Source organism: Schistocerca piceifrons, chromosome 4 (assembly GCF_021461385.2).
Source record: "Schistocerca piceifrons isolate TAMUIC-IGC-003096 chromosome 4, iqSchPice1.1, whole genome shotgun sequence".
In the NCBI taxonomy this organism is placed as follows: Eukaryota; Metazoa; Arthropoda; class Insecta; order Orthoptera; family Acrididae; genus Schistocerca; species Schistocerca piceifrons.
In genome coordinates, this window is record NC_060141.1 from 401,914,082 (window position 1) to 401,928,806 (window position 14,725).

The window sequence follows — 14,725 nt, forward strand, 5'->3', positions numbered from 1 at the left end:
GCCCTCTAGCGGCAAGAATGAAAAACTCACATCTCCAGCGATATGTAGTTTGTGCTGTAAACCTCGCATCTCCGGTAATCGCCATTGTTAGTGTGCAGGGCGAACACATGCTCCGAGATTAAAACGTTTTTTGATGTGATAGTAACCTTTTTGACTGACAGAACCAGCACTGCTTTATTGCTACAGGTACGTATTAGTATTTCTAGGTATTTATGTATTGTATTTTAATATACAGAATTAATAATGACCTGCTAAATACAATGTTGATTTACGAGTTTTTCATCGCGCGTAAAGCAGACTGCACTTGATACATACGAGGTTTTAATTTTAGAACTTAACAGAATCCTATACATTCTACAGTAACTACTTTGTTTTCAGCTATGAGTAAAAAGAGTAAATTCACTCTTAACCTTGTGAAACAAGCCGACAACGGGTCATATCGTATAAAATCACCGGAAGAAGATTCTAGTCAGGTTCCTCCTTGTCTTGAACCAAAAGAAAGAGTAGGCCTACAAAATGAAGCTAAACCGTAGTTTATATTGTTGTAACTTCAAGTAAGATCCTTGTTTGAAAGTTGAGGTGGTTAAATTAATTAAATATTATTGATGACATTGTCGTTTACACCACAGGTAATGCGGAAAAAGAAGCCAATACAGAGGCGGTTTCCACTTCTGAGTTTGAAAGTCTTCTCGAACACAGCAGGGAGGATGATATCTCCAGTGACAGTAGTGATGTATATAATCCAGATAAAAACAAAAATGACCATAGCAGTAACAACAGCACGGAAACGACGATGACGAAATTGATGTGGGAGTAAAAAAATACTAAGCAGCGCCGTAAAAGGAAAAACAATCAACCACTTCAAAGTTTGCAGAAAGAAAAACGTATGAGGGGACAGGAATTGCAAGGATATTATAGAAGAGCAGCGACAGCTAATATTTAATCATTTCTGGCAGGATATGTCTTGGGGTGAAAAAATTTTTTTTGTGAGAAGCCATGTCTACTGCGTTCCAGTTAAAAGACGCAGAAATAATTCAGAATCTAATAAATCTCACCGTTCTATCATACTATATTAGAATTTTGTAATAGAAGGACAGAGAAAAACTGTCTGCAAGACTATGTTTCTGAATACTTTGTGCTTATGCGCATGGAGTGTCAGAACATGGGCATCTAGAGCATCAGGAAGAACGCTTGCAGAAGCGCCTCAAATGCAGGAGAGACCAACGAAAGTTTCAGGTGGACGACAATCAGCATCATATTATTTGCAGAGTTGCCGAAACTGGAATCGCATTACTGCCGTCGTTCTTCCACAAAACTCTACTTGGAACCTAACTGGCAGAGTAAATCAAAACTACATTGGGAATATATAGAATTTTGCAAGAAAAGAGGACAAATCCCAGCTGCTCACAAACGGTTCTGCGAGTTATTCGATGAAAATAATCTTAACTTATTTTCGCCTAAAAAGTATCAGTGCGATCTTTGTTGTTCTCACCAGACAGGCAATCTCTCAGACAATGAATACTCTTTGCATACGGCCCGAAAAACTGAGGCAAGGGAAGCGAAAAATAGTGATAAATTAGGACCAGCTAGAGTGTTTACTATGGACCTTCAAGCACATCTGCTTTCTCCCACACTAAAAGCATCTGCACTGTACTTTAAAAGCAAACTAAAGGTCCACAACTTTACCATCTATGATTTAAAAAGTAAAGATGGTTATTGTTACCTTTGGTACGAGAGTGAAGATGGACTAACAGCTTCAGAATTTGCCAGTATACTCGTGCATTTTATAGAAACGTACGTCCAAAATGATTCAGAAGCTATTTTCTATAGCGACGGATGCACGTACCGGAATCGAAACTCAGTCATGAGTAATGCACTGGCTCAGCTCGCCAATCAGAAAGGCATTACAATAGTGCAAAAATGTCTGGAGAAAGGTCACACTCAGATGAAGTGTGATTCTATGCACTCCACCATAGAAAGGAAGTTAAAAAACGGACACATTTATACTCCTGCTGGCTATGTAGAAGTTTGTACTACCGCAAGACAAAGTCCTAGACCTTATGTTGTCAGTTATTCGGACCACACGTTTTTCAAGTCCTATGATAAACTCTCGTTGTATTCGTCTATTCGGCCAGGATCCAAAAGTGACTGATATCCGGTGTCCCAAGTATGATCCCTCCGGAAAAATTGAATATAAATTGAAATTCAGCGATACATGGGAACCACTTCCAAGAAGGATGTCAAGCATACCCAGCTCATTTACAGTGTCCCCTCTCTACAGTTCACCACTAAAGATTAGTGCAGAAAAAGTTTACGCATTTGCAACAACTAAAGATGGTCCTTCCTAAGGATGTGCATTCATTTTATGACACACTGCCTCACATTTGTAAAGAGAGAACATGTCAGTGCCTAAACAAATGCAGCCAAAAATAAACTTGTTTACGGCCACCTATGACTGTGATTGTGATAGTAGCAGTAACAGTAACAATAATAAATGTTAATAAATCGCATAAATGTTTACAGTAATAAAAGTTTATTTAAATCTAACAACATTATTTCTATGTTTTTTAAACACTGTAATTTATTAACATCCAGATCCCAATATTTTGATCAATGTGAAATTATTCATTTCACTTTATATCTGTAACAATGTATTCTTACAGATGTTTCAAAATACACAAATAATGCGAAGTTTAAGTAAGTATTTTTAAAACCAATTAAACATTCATTCATTTCAATTCTTAACCGTGAACTCGTTACATGCCTCTTATCTCCAAAAAAAAAAAAAAAAAAAAAAAAAACTAAACTGTGAAAACATCGTAACTCCAAAGACCGGCAGACAATTTGAAGTGCATAATAAAGTCTTATGTACCAACGACCCGATCCATATTGTGTAGCAGAAACCACTACATTTGACCAATCAGATACCCATGTGATTTCTATAATTAGTTTTTTGTTTCTCCTGTAAATTTTGACCAGTTTGAGTTACGAGGTTTTCATTGCCTAGCGACGATATGCAAATTTCGAACATCTTTTGTCTATTATATAATCAAATATTCGATAACAGGAAAAAATGAAAAAAACTCGCCGCCGTATCTCACAAAGAGACTGGCTGTTCATTACTCTTCGAATTTTCAAGCAGTTTTTACTACTTTTATGATAAATGTAATGTATTTATGTTAGATGTAACATTACAAAATCGGCAAAAATTTAAAGACGTCTGTGCTGCCATTCTGCTTTCCTTTCTGGTGAAACAAATTGATTAGTAAATTCTTTTCGCGCTTCATTGACTGGTGGTGCCAATTACGTGTGTTTAAGGGTTCCAGTGGCAGTCTTTGTGTCATTCTCATTTTAGACAATGAATTTTCACATCGGTACTGAAGTTTGATAAAAACTGCCACAAAATGCCAAATCCGACAAGTACTTGCAGCAAGATGCAAGAAACTAGAACGAATTTTCATCATACAGTGGAGTCTGTGTTGATTTGAAACTTCCTGTCAAATTGAAACTGTGTATCAGACCAGGCCTCGAACCTGGAAACCCGGTCTGGCACACAGTTTTAGATTGTCAGGTAGCTCCACGCAAGAAACTGTTCACTAATTTGCGTATTTCTTGGTGGATATAGTGGTTCCTATATTCCACCCAATTTTGTGATTGTGTGGACAATGTGTCATACCACAGCAGGAAGTTCGACAGAATGCCTAATAAATTTGATTTCAGGATTACGATGTTAGAATGGTTGTGAGACAGGCAAACAAATGCAACGACTCAATGAGGAAGACTGTAACTTACATGATGCCATGTACAGAACATCCAAATTCTTGTTTGGGTAGCAGTATCTCTATATTGTCACTTCTGTGCTCGAGATGTTACCTGGCACTGACAAATTTCCAACGTATTCCATGGTGCCTGAATAAATGATACGAAATATTCTTATTAATAAATAATATAATACGTTCACTTAATATTACCAAGTCTTTCCAGACTGAATAGAGCGAAGGAGTTTACGGAATTTGATTTTTATCAGTGTATGCAGAAGATGGGCAATGGAGTATCACGTGGAGCAAAGGCATCGAGTTCTGTTCACTGAAGAGTGCATGGTTGATCTGAAGCCTAATGACTATTGTAGAAGAGTATCGAAGTGGACAGGTTTCATTACGTGTCTCGCTTGTCAGGTGCTCATTTACGCAGGTTCAGAAGGAAGATGGGTCAGTTGTGTTTTGGACCAGTCTTATAAACAGATGTCGGACACTTCTTATCACTGTTGTTGTTGTAGTCCTCAGTCCTGAGACTGGTTTGATGCAGCTCTCCATGCTACTCTATCCTGTGCAAGCTCCTTCATCTCCCAGTACCTACTGCAACCTACATCCTTCTGAATCTGCTTAGTGTATTCATCTCTTGGTCTCCCTCTACGATTTTTACCCTCCACGCAGAACATGTCTTACCAGCCGATCCCTTCTTCTAGTCAAGTTGTGCCACAAACTCCTCTTCTCCCCAATTCTATTCAACACCTCCTCATTAGTTATGTGATCTACCCATCGAATCTTCAGCATTCTTCTGTAGCACCACATTTCAAAAGCTTCTATTCTCATCTTGTCTAAACTATTTATCGTTCATGTTTCACTTCCATACATGGCTACACTCCATACAAATACTTTCAGAATCGACTTTCTGACACTTAAATCTAAACTCGATGTTAACAAATTACTCTTCTTCAGAAACGCTTTCCTTGCCATTGCCAGTCTACATTTTATATCCTCTCTACTTCGACCATCATCAGTTATTTTGCTCCCCAAATAGCAAAACTCCTTTACTACTTTAAGTGTATCATTTCCTAATCTAGTTCCCTCAGCATCACCCTATTTAATTCGACTACAATCCATTATCTTCGTTTTGCTTTTGTTGATGTTCATCTTATACCCTCCTTTCAAGACACTGTCCATTCCGTTCAACTGCTCTTCCAAGTCCTTTGCTGTCTCTGACAGAATTACAATGTCATTGGCATACCTCAAAGTTTTTATTTTTTCTCCATGGATTTTAATACCTAGGCCTACTCTGAACTTTTCTTTTGTTTCCTTTACTACTTGCTAAATATACAGACTGAATAGCATCGGGGAGAGGCTACAACGCTGTCTCACTCCCTTCCCAACCACTGCTTCCCTTTCATGTCCCTCGACTCTTATAACTGCCATCTGGTTTCTGTACAAATTGTAAACAGCCTTTCGCTCCCTGTATTTTACCCCTGCCATCTTCAGAATTTGAAAGAGAGTATTCCAGTCAATATTGTCAAAAGCTTTCAGTAAGTCTACAAATGCTAGAAACGTAGGTCTGCCTTTCCTTAATCTTTCTTCTAAGATAAGTCGTAGGGTCAGTATTGCCTCACGTGTTCCAATATTTCTACGGAATCCAAACTGATCTTCCCCGAGGTCAGCTTCTACTAGTTTTTCCATTCGTCTGTAAAGAATTCACGTTAGTATCGTTAGTATCTTGCAGCTGTGACTTATTAAACTGATAGTTCGGTAATTTTCACATCTGTCAACACCTGCTTTCTTTGGGATTGGAATTACTGTATTCTTCTTGAAGTCTGAGGGAATTTCGCTTGTCTCATACGTCTTGCTCACCAGATGATAGAGTTTTGTTAGGCCTGGCTCTCCCAAGGCTGTCAGTAGTTCTAATGGAATGTTGTCTACTCCCGGGGCCTTGTTTCGACGTAGGTCTTTCAGTGCTCTGTCAAACTCTTCACGCAGTATCATATCTCCCATTTCATCTTCATCTACCTCCTCTTCCATTTCCATAATATTGTCCTCAAGTACATCGCCCTTGTATAGACCCTCTATATTCTCCTTCCACCTTTCTGCTTTCCCTTCTTTGCTTAGAACTGGGTTTCCATCAAAGCTCTTGATATTCATGAAGTGGTTCTCTTTTCTCCAAAGGTCTCATTATTTTCCTGTAGGCAGTATCTATCTTACCCCTCGTGAGATAAGCCTCTACATGCTTACATTTGTCCACTAGCCATCCCTGCTTAGCCATTTTGCACTTCCTGTCGATCTCATTTTTGAGACGTTTGTATTCCTTTTTGCCTGCTTCACTTACTGCATTTTTGTATTTTCTCGTTTCATCAATTAAATTCAGTATCTCTTCTGTTAGCCTAGGATTTCTACCAACCCTCGTATTTTTACCTACTTGATCCTTTGCTGCCTTCACTATTTCATTCCTCAAAGCTACCCATTCTTCTTCTACTGTATTTCTTTCCCCATTCCTGTCAATTGTTCCCTTATGCTCTCCCTGAAACTCTGTACAACCTCTGGTTCTTTCAGTTTATCCAGGTCCCATCTCCTTAAAGTCCCACGTTTTTGCAGTTTCTTCAGTTTTAATCTACAGTTCATAACCAATAGATTGTGGTCAGAGTCCACATCTGCCCCTGTAAATGTCTTACAATTTAAAATCTGGTTCCTAAATCTCTGTCTTACCATTATATAATCTATCTGAAACTTTTTAGTATCTCCAGGATTTTTCCATGTATACAACCTTCTTTCATGATTCTAGAACCAAGTGTTAGCTATGGTTAAGTTACGCTCTGTGCAAAATTCTACCAGGCGGCTACCTCTTTCATTTCTTAGCCCCAATCCATATTCACCTACTACGCTTCCTTCTCTTCCTTTTCCTACTGTCGAATTCCAGTCACCCATGACTATTAAATTTTCGTCTCCCTTCACTACCTGAATAATTTCTTTTATCTCATCATACATGTCATCAGTTTCTTCATCATCTGCAGAGCTAGTTGGCATATAAACTTGTACTACTGTAGTAGGCGTGGGCTTCGTGTCTATCTTGGCCACAATAATGCGTTCACTATGCTGTTTGTAGTAGCTTACCCGCACTCCTATTTTTTATTCATTATTTAACCTACTCCTGCATTACCCCTATTTGATTTTGTATTTATAACCCTGTATTCACCTGACCAAAAGTCTCAACAAATACCCCTCCGTTGTGGTTGCATCTACGGTACGGCTATCTGTATCGTTGAGGCACGCAAGCCTCGGCACCAACGGCAAGGTCCATCGTTCATGGGGGGGGGGGGGAGGTTCTTATCACTAACTAGCGTTATATGGGAGCTTGGCAGTGTCCCTTACGATCCTATAACCTATTGTCAACCCCTCCAGTCAACAGTTCTGCAACGGATTCGTCTTTCAAGACAACAATGCACGAGCACATCGTGCCTCACTCATGAACTCCCTCCTACAGGAGGCATGAATGAACTAAATGGAATGGCTTGCAGTATCTGCTGTCAGGTAACCAACTGAACGTACTTGGGACTTCATGGAACATGCCGTGCGTCATCACACATACCATTCTCACATTCTGTGTGAACTGACAAGTGTCACCACTGAATTATGGGACGAACTTGAGCAGCAACATTTTGACCGTCCTATGGACAGCATACGGAGGAAGCTCCACCCATGTCACAATGCATGGCTTGGAGCAACACGCCTTTGAGTATTGTCCAGCAGCAAATTTTGATTTCACTGATGTGCGCCTTCGCACAGACAGCCTTTATTTTGATTGACAACTTGCCTTTTCCTCTTCGGCCGACGTTTGTTTCAAGATTATTCTGACGTTTGGCCAGCACGAGTATCTGGCATTTTCAAAGCTTCACCCTCCATTGCTGGTGGTTGACTGCAATCGAGCTTGTGGCCGCAGATTAGATGTACCTGAAGCGCCAACATCCAAGGGTTTTCCATGGTCATTACCCCTGCGGTTCTCCTCTTCCTATCTGAAAAGGTCATTCGCTGCATCACGGAAATCCAAAATCAGTTCGTCTTGAGGCTTTCTTAATTATTGTTGAAGCTGTTGTCATTTTTCTGTATTTCTATAGCTTCCCTGAACAAGCGAGTGTGACAGCTCTTCTCCATAACAAGAACTTCCATGACGGCGAATTTTATTGTGATCGCTCTGACGCAGCGCTTGCTCCACCAAGACCTGTTTCTCCACCTGCCCCAACCTGCCAAGGCGCTTACGTTCGGTGAGTCTGGTGGTGATTGATCGTCCACTCATTCCAATATAGACTTTTCCACATGTGCATAGTATGCGGTATATTCTCTAGATTGTAAATGGGTCCCTTTCCTCCGTTGCCGATCTGAGACACTCTTTGATCTTTTTGTCGGTTTGTAAATAATCTTTACGCCGTCTTTGCACAATATATGGCCGATTCTGACCACCACTCTGTGACTGCATGGCAGAAAAGTCGTATCAGACGTTTCTTTTTCCGATGTGTCACTTCACCGAGTGTTTGATTTTATGAAACTTCATGTGTAACTGATGGAGTACCCATCGCACCTCGGAAACCTTTATGGGAGTTGAATCTTGCGTGCGAGGTGCTGTGGCTGACGTATTCGTCTTGCTCGCGTAACGAGCGTTTCAATCGTGTCCCTTTTCTCGCTCAGATGGTGATCTGACACTTGTGTGTGTGCAGTGTTTGATACACAGTGTGACCCTGGTTTTCGCCATTCATCGTGACCAGCACATCTAGAAAGGGTAGCTGTTGGTCCTTTCCCACCTCCGTGGTAAATTTGAAGTGGACGCAGAGATTTTTCAGGTGTCTTAGGAAGTCACCGAGCTGTTCCTCACCATTGCTCCACAAAACGAAGGTATCGTCGCTGTAGTTACACCACACCTTAGGTTTACAAGGTGCCAAGTCAGGCGCCTGTGCTTCGAAATGTTCCATGAAGGAGTTGGCCGTCACTGGACTAAGTGGGCTACCCATGGCGATGCATTCTACATTAAATACCTCGTCGTGAGACATGCATCAAAGAATTCGATAATGTTTTGCGGTGAAATGGAACCGATATACTCCAGAAAATCATTGAGTGGCAATGGTAAACAAAGAAACAACATCATAGTTGGCCAGGATGTCTTTTGGACTAAGTTTTACTGTCTCCAGCTTCTCAGTCAAATGTCATGAGCCCTTTACGTAAGTGTCAGTCTTTCCTGCATGCAGCTGGAGCTCTGACAATGCCAGCCACTAGCGCAGGTAAAATCTCCGAAAAATCATCAAACAATTTTTGGCTGAAGAATCTGAGACAGAAGCCAATAAGCAATTTGCCAACAAGTGACCACGAAAGACTTATCAGTTTTGTTTTGATTGTTTTATTTTTATTTTACAATAAAGTTTTTTTAGTTTCACAAGACTTATTATTTCGTTCCCTGCTCCACTTGAACCCACATCCACACACGTTCGCAGATATGGAGCTGGTGCAGAACTCTTTTTGAGCTGATTAGAATATGAAGTAATTATGGAATAATAGAAACTACAAAGACAGTACTCACCCTTTGTAAGAGTGCTGACTGTTTGAACTGTTAATACTGGAACTTAAAAACAACTAAGAGAAACAAGCAGCTTCAGTAAACACATTTAATAGCTTTAGATTTTTTTGTGGTATTCCATGATATGTATATCAGTGAGAAACAGTTTCTGTTTTCATTATGCCACTATTTTGTTAAAATGTATGAACATTCCGAAAGAGACCAAACATGGTTTGATGTGTGAACAAGTGCGTGCATCACCAGACAAGTCCTTCACCGTAATCCACAAGATTTCAGGGTTGCTGTTTGATGATATTGACTTTTCGCTTCGATATTTCGGCAGACAGACAGCCAGCCAGCCATCTTAGGTTGAATTTTGCAAATGGAGACTTGTTGGGTGCTTCGCTATGATTGTACTAAAAACAGTTGTGGTGACACATATACATAGGTTTCGTCTGTGTGATCGTCCTCTTCCGAATGCTGGTGTTAACATAGTGACATGCATTAAGAAATCTCCAGCCTGCCTGATTCCATCCGAAACATCAGAGGGATAAGTCTTCACCATTTGGTTGCAATCCAGAAATCTCATGGAATACTCATTACGCTGTGAAAACGTCAAGATGCACAGTCAATGCTTGTTTAGCGAGGATAGTGGCTATGCCACTGGACAGGTGAGGCCCTCAGAACACGAGCTGAGGCAGCACTGGGGCCAGTGTTGGACAGCGGACGTAGCCCAGCGGCCAGGACTGTGTGGACCCCTCTCATCGAGTTGGGTGTGTACCACTAGGCGGTAGTCCGCCGCCAGCCACCCAGAGGACACACCCATCTCTAGCAGCAGCCGCAGCGCCACCACTGTGTCCTCCTCCACGTTGTGCTTGTTGTAGTCACCCAGCAGGGCTACCTCCAGGCTACAGTTCCGCACGGGACTCTGGATTCCACTGACAACGTCCGCACCGCGACCTACATACACGTAGCCGGCGCTGTCTATGAGGAAGTTGTGTAAGATGTCAGGCTGCTGCTGGCCACGCAGTACTGGTCCACACTCAGCTGGACCAGTGCAGGACGGACCGGCGCTGTGTGACAGCACCACCAAAGGAGCAGGGTGCCACAGGCGCGGGAACGCCGCCACTGAGCGGTTGCTCCATGCTTCGTGTGATACCAGCTGCAGCTTGTATGTGGCCGCCCATTCCTCGTCTGCTGCTGACCGCGCCAGTCTCCCAAAGGACAAATCTGTACAATATCAATACATTCACGTTACAAGTCTGGCTGACACTCACCATTTAATTCTACACTACTGGCCATTAAAATTGCTACACCAAGAAGAAATGCAGATGATAAACGGGTATTCATTGGACAAATATATTATACTAGAACTGACATGTGATTACATTTTGACGCAATTTGGGTGCATACATCCTGAGAAATCAGTACCCAGAACAACCACCTCTGGCCGTAATAACGGCCTTTATACGCCTAAGCATTGAGTCAAACAGACCTTGGATGGCGTGTACAGGTACAGCTGCCCATGCAGCTTCAACACGATACCACAGTTGATCAAGAGTAGTGACTGGTGTATTGTGACGAGTCAGTTGCTCGGCCACCATTGACCAGACGTTTTCAATTGGCGAGAGATCTGGAGAATGTGCTGGCCAGGGCAGCGGTCGAACATTTTCTGTATCCGGAAAGACCTGTACAGGACCTGCAACGTGCGGTCGCGCATTATCCTGCTGAAATGTAGGGTTTCGCAGCGATCCAATGAAGGGTAGAGCCACGGGTCGTAACACATCTGAAATGTAACTTCCACTGTTCAAAGTGCCGTCAATGCGAACAAGACGTGACCAAGATGTGTAACCAATGGCACCCCATACCATCACGCCGCGTGATACGCCAGATGGCGATGACGAATACATGTACGTTCACTGCGATGTCGCCAAACACGGATGCGACCGTCATGATGCAGTAAACAGAACCTGGCTTCATCCCAAAAAATGACGTTTTGCCATTCGTGCACCCAGGTTCGTCGTTGAGTACACCATCGCAGGTGTTCTTGTCTGTGATGCAGCATCAAGGGTAACCGCAGCCATAGTCTCCGAGCTGATAGTCCATGCTGCTGTAAACGTCGTCGAACTGTTCGTGCAGATGGTTGTTGTCTTGCAAAAGTCCCCATCTGTTGACTCAGGGATCGAGACGTGGCTGCACGATCCGTTACAGCCATGAGGATAAGATGCCTGTCATCTCGACTGCTAGTGATACGATGCCGTTGGGATTCGGCGTTCCGTATTACTCTCCTGAACCCACCAATTCCATATTCTGCTAACAGTCATTGGATCTCGACCAACGCGAGCAGCAATGTCGCGATACGATCAACCGCAATCGCGATAGGCTACAATCCGACCTTTATCAAAGTCGGAAACGTGATTGTGCGCATTTCTCCTCTTTACACGAGGCATCACAACAACGTTTCACCAGGCAACGCCGGTCAACTGCTGTTTGTGTATGAGAAATCGGTTGGAAGCTTTCCTCATGTCAGCTCGTTGTAGGTGTCGCCACCGGCGCCAACCTTGTGTGAATGCTCTGAAAAGCTAATCATTTGCATATCACAGCATCTTCTTCCTGTTCGTTAAATTTCGCGTCTGTAGCACGTCATCGTCGTGGTGTAGCAATTTTAATGGCCAGTAGTGCAATAGAAGCTTTAACGGCTATTCACCATAGTCAGAGTGGTAGGTTAATGGAGGGACTGCACGTAGGATTTCTGGTTTTGGAAGCCAAATCACAACGTTCTTTTGGAGACACGTCAAGTTTATGGCTCTCGAGATACAACGAGGAAGTGAGTCACTTCATATTTAAATGACAGGAAGCAAAGCGTCATATATAACTCGTGCACCTCTCATGATGACTCTTTCTCTGAGTGGAAAGAAATTACTACTGGCATTCTGTACTTGCTACATATAGCTGAACTTCCCTCTTAAACGGATAAAGCAGAAATACTGCTCTTTGCTGATTGCGAAAGCATCAGAATGTAGCCCAACAGACCTGCGACAATCTATGGAGTGTAAATGAAATATTCAAAAGTATTATTAATTCGTTCTCAATAAATGATTTATTACTTAGAAAAACTCACAATTCATTCAATTCAGTAGAAGGAAAGACAAATAGTCACCAATAACAATGCAGCATAAGGGAGAGAGAGTATGTAAAAGTTGTGATTGTCCATAATTTTTTAGTGGTCATCTGATAAGATAGTGAAAGTTTCAAAAGCATGTTGAAATGATTTCTTATTGGCAGCTCCTTTTACTCCAGAGACGAATGCTTCATGAGATACATTCATTATATTTTGATGTACATTAAGATTTATTAATGTAATGGTCAGTGCATAGGCATGATAAACAGAGAAAATGTATCTTAATTGTAAACTTCGTGACACATTCCACAACATAGCAAGTTGTCATAAATATGGTCCACAGAATTTGTGAAAAACTAAACTAAACTGGCAGTGTAGCCTAGGCGAACATATGTGTCTTTTGATGCCATATATTTCACTTTCTTAGTTTAAATGAAAGGATAACACTGGAATAAATACACTTCATTACATTAACTATTCGCTATTGCACCATCAATTACGGGCCATTCACGCTACGCTAATATCCAGTTTAATTTTGTATTCACTCAGGAGGTTGGATATTACACCACAATTCTCTTCTACAAAACCTTTATCTGACCTATCCTCTCCAACGTCAATCTCACTTTAGTATTTGCTCCACCAAAGTTCTATCACTCCCTCCAAATCCTTGAATGCTTATCTATAAAAAGATAAAAATCTGCACAAATATTCAGTCAGCTCTTGATAAGATTTGAAAGTGGTGCAACTTACATATTTATCGTATCCAACACATCACCTTTACAAAATCTATCAGATTATACTTCACATTCTTAGTTTAAATGAAAGGATAACACTGGAATAAATACATCTACATCTACATCTACATGATTACTCTGCAATTCACATTTAAGTGCTTGGCAGAGGGTTCATCGAACCACAATCATACTATCTCTCTACCATTCCACTCCCGAACAGCGCGCGGGAAAAACGAACAACCAAACATTTCTGCTCGAGCTCTGATTTCAATTATTTTATTTTGATGATCATTCCTACCTTTGTAGGTTGGGCGCAACAAAATATTTTCGCATTCGGAAGAGAAAGTTGGTGACTGAAATTTCGTAAATAGATCTCGCCGCGACGAAAAACGTCTTTGCTTTAATGACTTCCATCCCAACTCGCGTATCATATCTGCCACATTCTCTCCCCTATTACGTGATAATACAAAACGAGCTGCCCTTTTTTGCACCCTTCACACTTCATTACACTAACTATTGGTTATTGCACCATCAATTACGGGCCAGTCACGCTACACTAATATCCAGTTTAGTTTTGTATTCACTCTGGAGGTTGGATATTGCACCTCACCACAATTCTCTTCTACAAAACGCTGATCTGACCTATCCTCACAAACGTCAATCTCGCCTTAGTATTTGCTCCACCAAAATTCAATAAAGAGAAAACATAAAGCAATACAACACATGGAGGTGAGAAAAGCGAAGATTAAATAAAGTAAAATACAAAAACACAGAAAACAATGTTCATTTACAATCTTTATATCCCCATGCGAAGCGTAGTACATTACAGCTTGTTCGGCCTTATCATTTGCATTTAGTAAGACCTGTATCGTGCAAGAGTCATCCAGTTTCCTGCAGACAAGTAGGTGCTGTGGTTCTTGCAGTTCTCCACACTCACAGAGCTCGTCTGTACTGATATAGCCCCATTTCTTCAGGTTTACTTTGCATCATAATGCACCGATCTTAATCTATTCAAGACTTTCCAGATCGTGTTTGGAAGTTCGAAGTTGGCTATAGGTTCTTCCCTGGAGTGTTTTCCTGGTTCCGAGTTTCGCCACAGTTCTTCTCGTCGTGTTTTAGGCGGTAAAGGGATTGGTTTAGTTGTTTGTAGAAAACTCTTCCTCGATTTAAGGCTTTTAGGTTGGGGGTAGTGTTCAAACATTGGATGCCTGGGATCTATTTCTTGTTTTTGTTTCTCGATTCCTGCAGCTGTTCTTCTGATGTCTGGATGGGCTATGGACATAAGTTGGTACAGCTGGTTTGTGGGAGTTGGGCGGAGGCATCCTGTTATGATGCGTCCTGTCTCATTCAGACCTATATTTGCTTGTTTTGCATGGGTGGATTTTTGCCATACAGGTGCTGAGTACTCCGCAGCGGAGAAACATAACGCTAGAGCTGACGTACGAAGAACTGTGGGTTGTGCTCCCTGTATACTATTTGTAAACTTGTGGATGATGTTCCTGGCATTCACTTTCATCTTTGTGTCCAAACAGTGATCCTTGAAGATGAGAGGGCGGTCAAGTTTGAC

The 14,725-nt window shown here is 41.6% G+C and overlaps 1 protein-coding gene across 1 annotated transcript in view; it reads right to left on the reverse strand.

Moving 5' to 3' along the window:
* Positions 1-9,479: 9,479 nt before the first annotated feature.
* Positions 9,480-14,725, reverse strand: part of LOC124796324 (peptidoglycan recognition protein 1-like) — a 44,626-nt gene continuing 39,380 nt past the window's right edge. Inside the window, exon 5 of the mRNA XM_047260453.1 lies at positions 9,480-10,533. Coding sequence (XP_047116409.1) covers positions 9,959-10,533 — 575 coding nt within the window. The 3' untranslated portion in view covers positions 9,480-9,958. The remainder of the gene's footprint in view (positions 10,534-14,725) is intronic.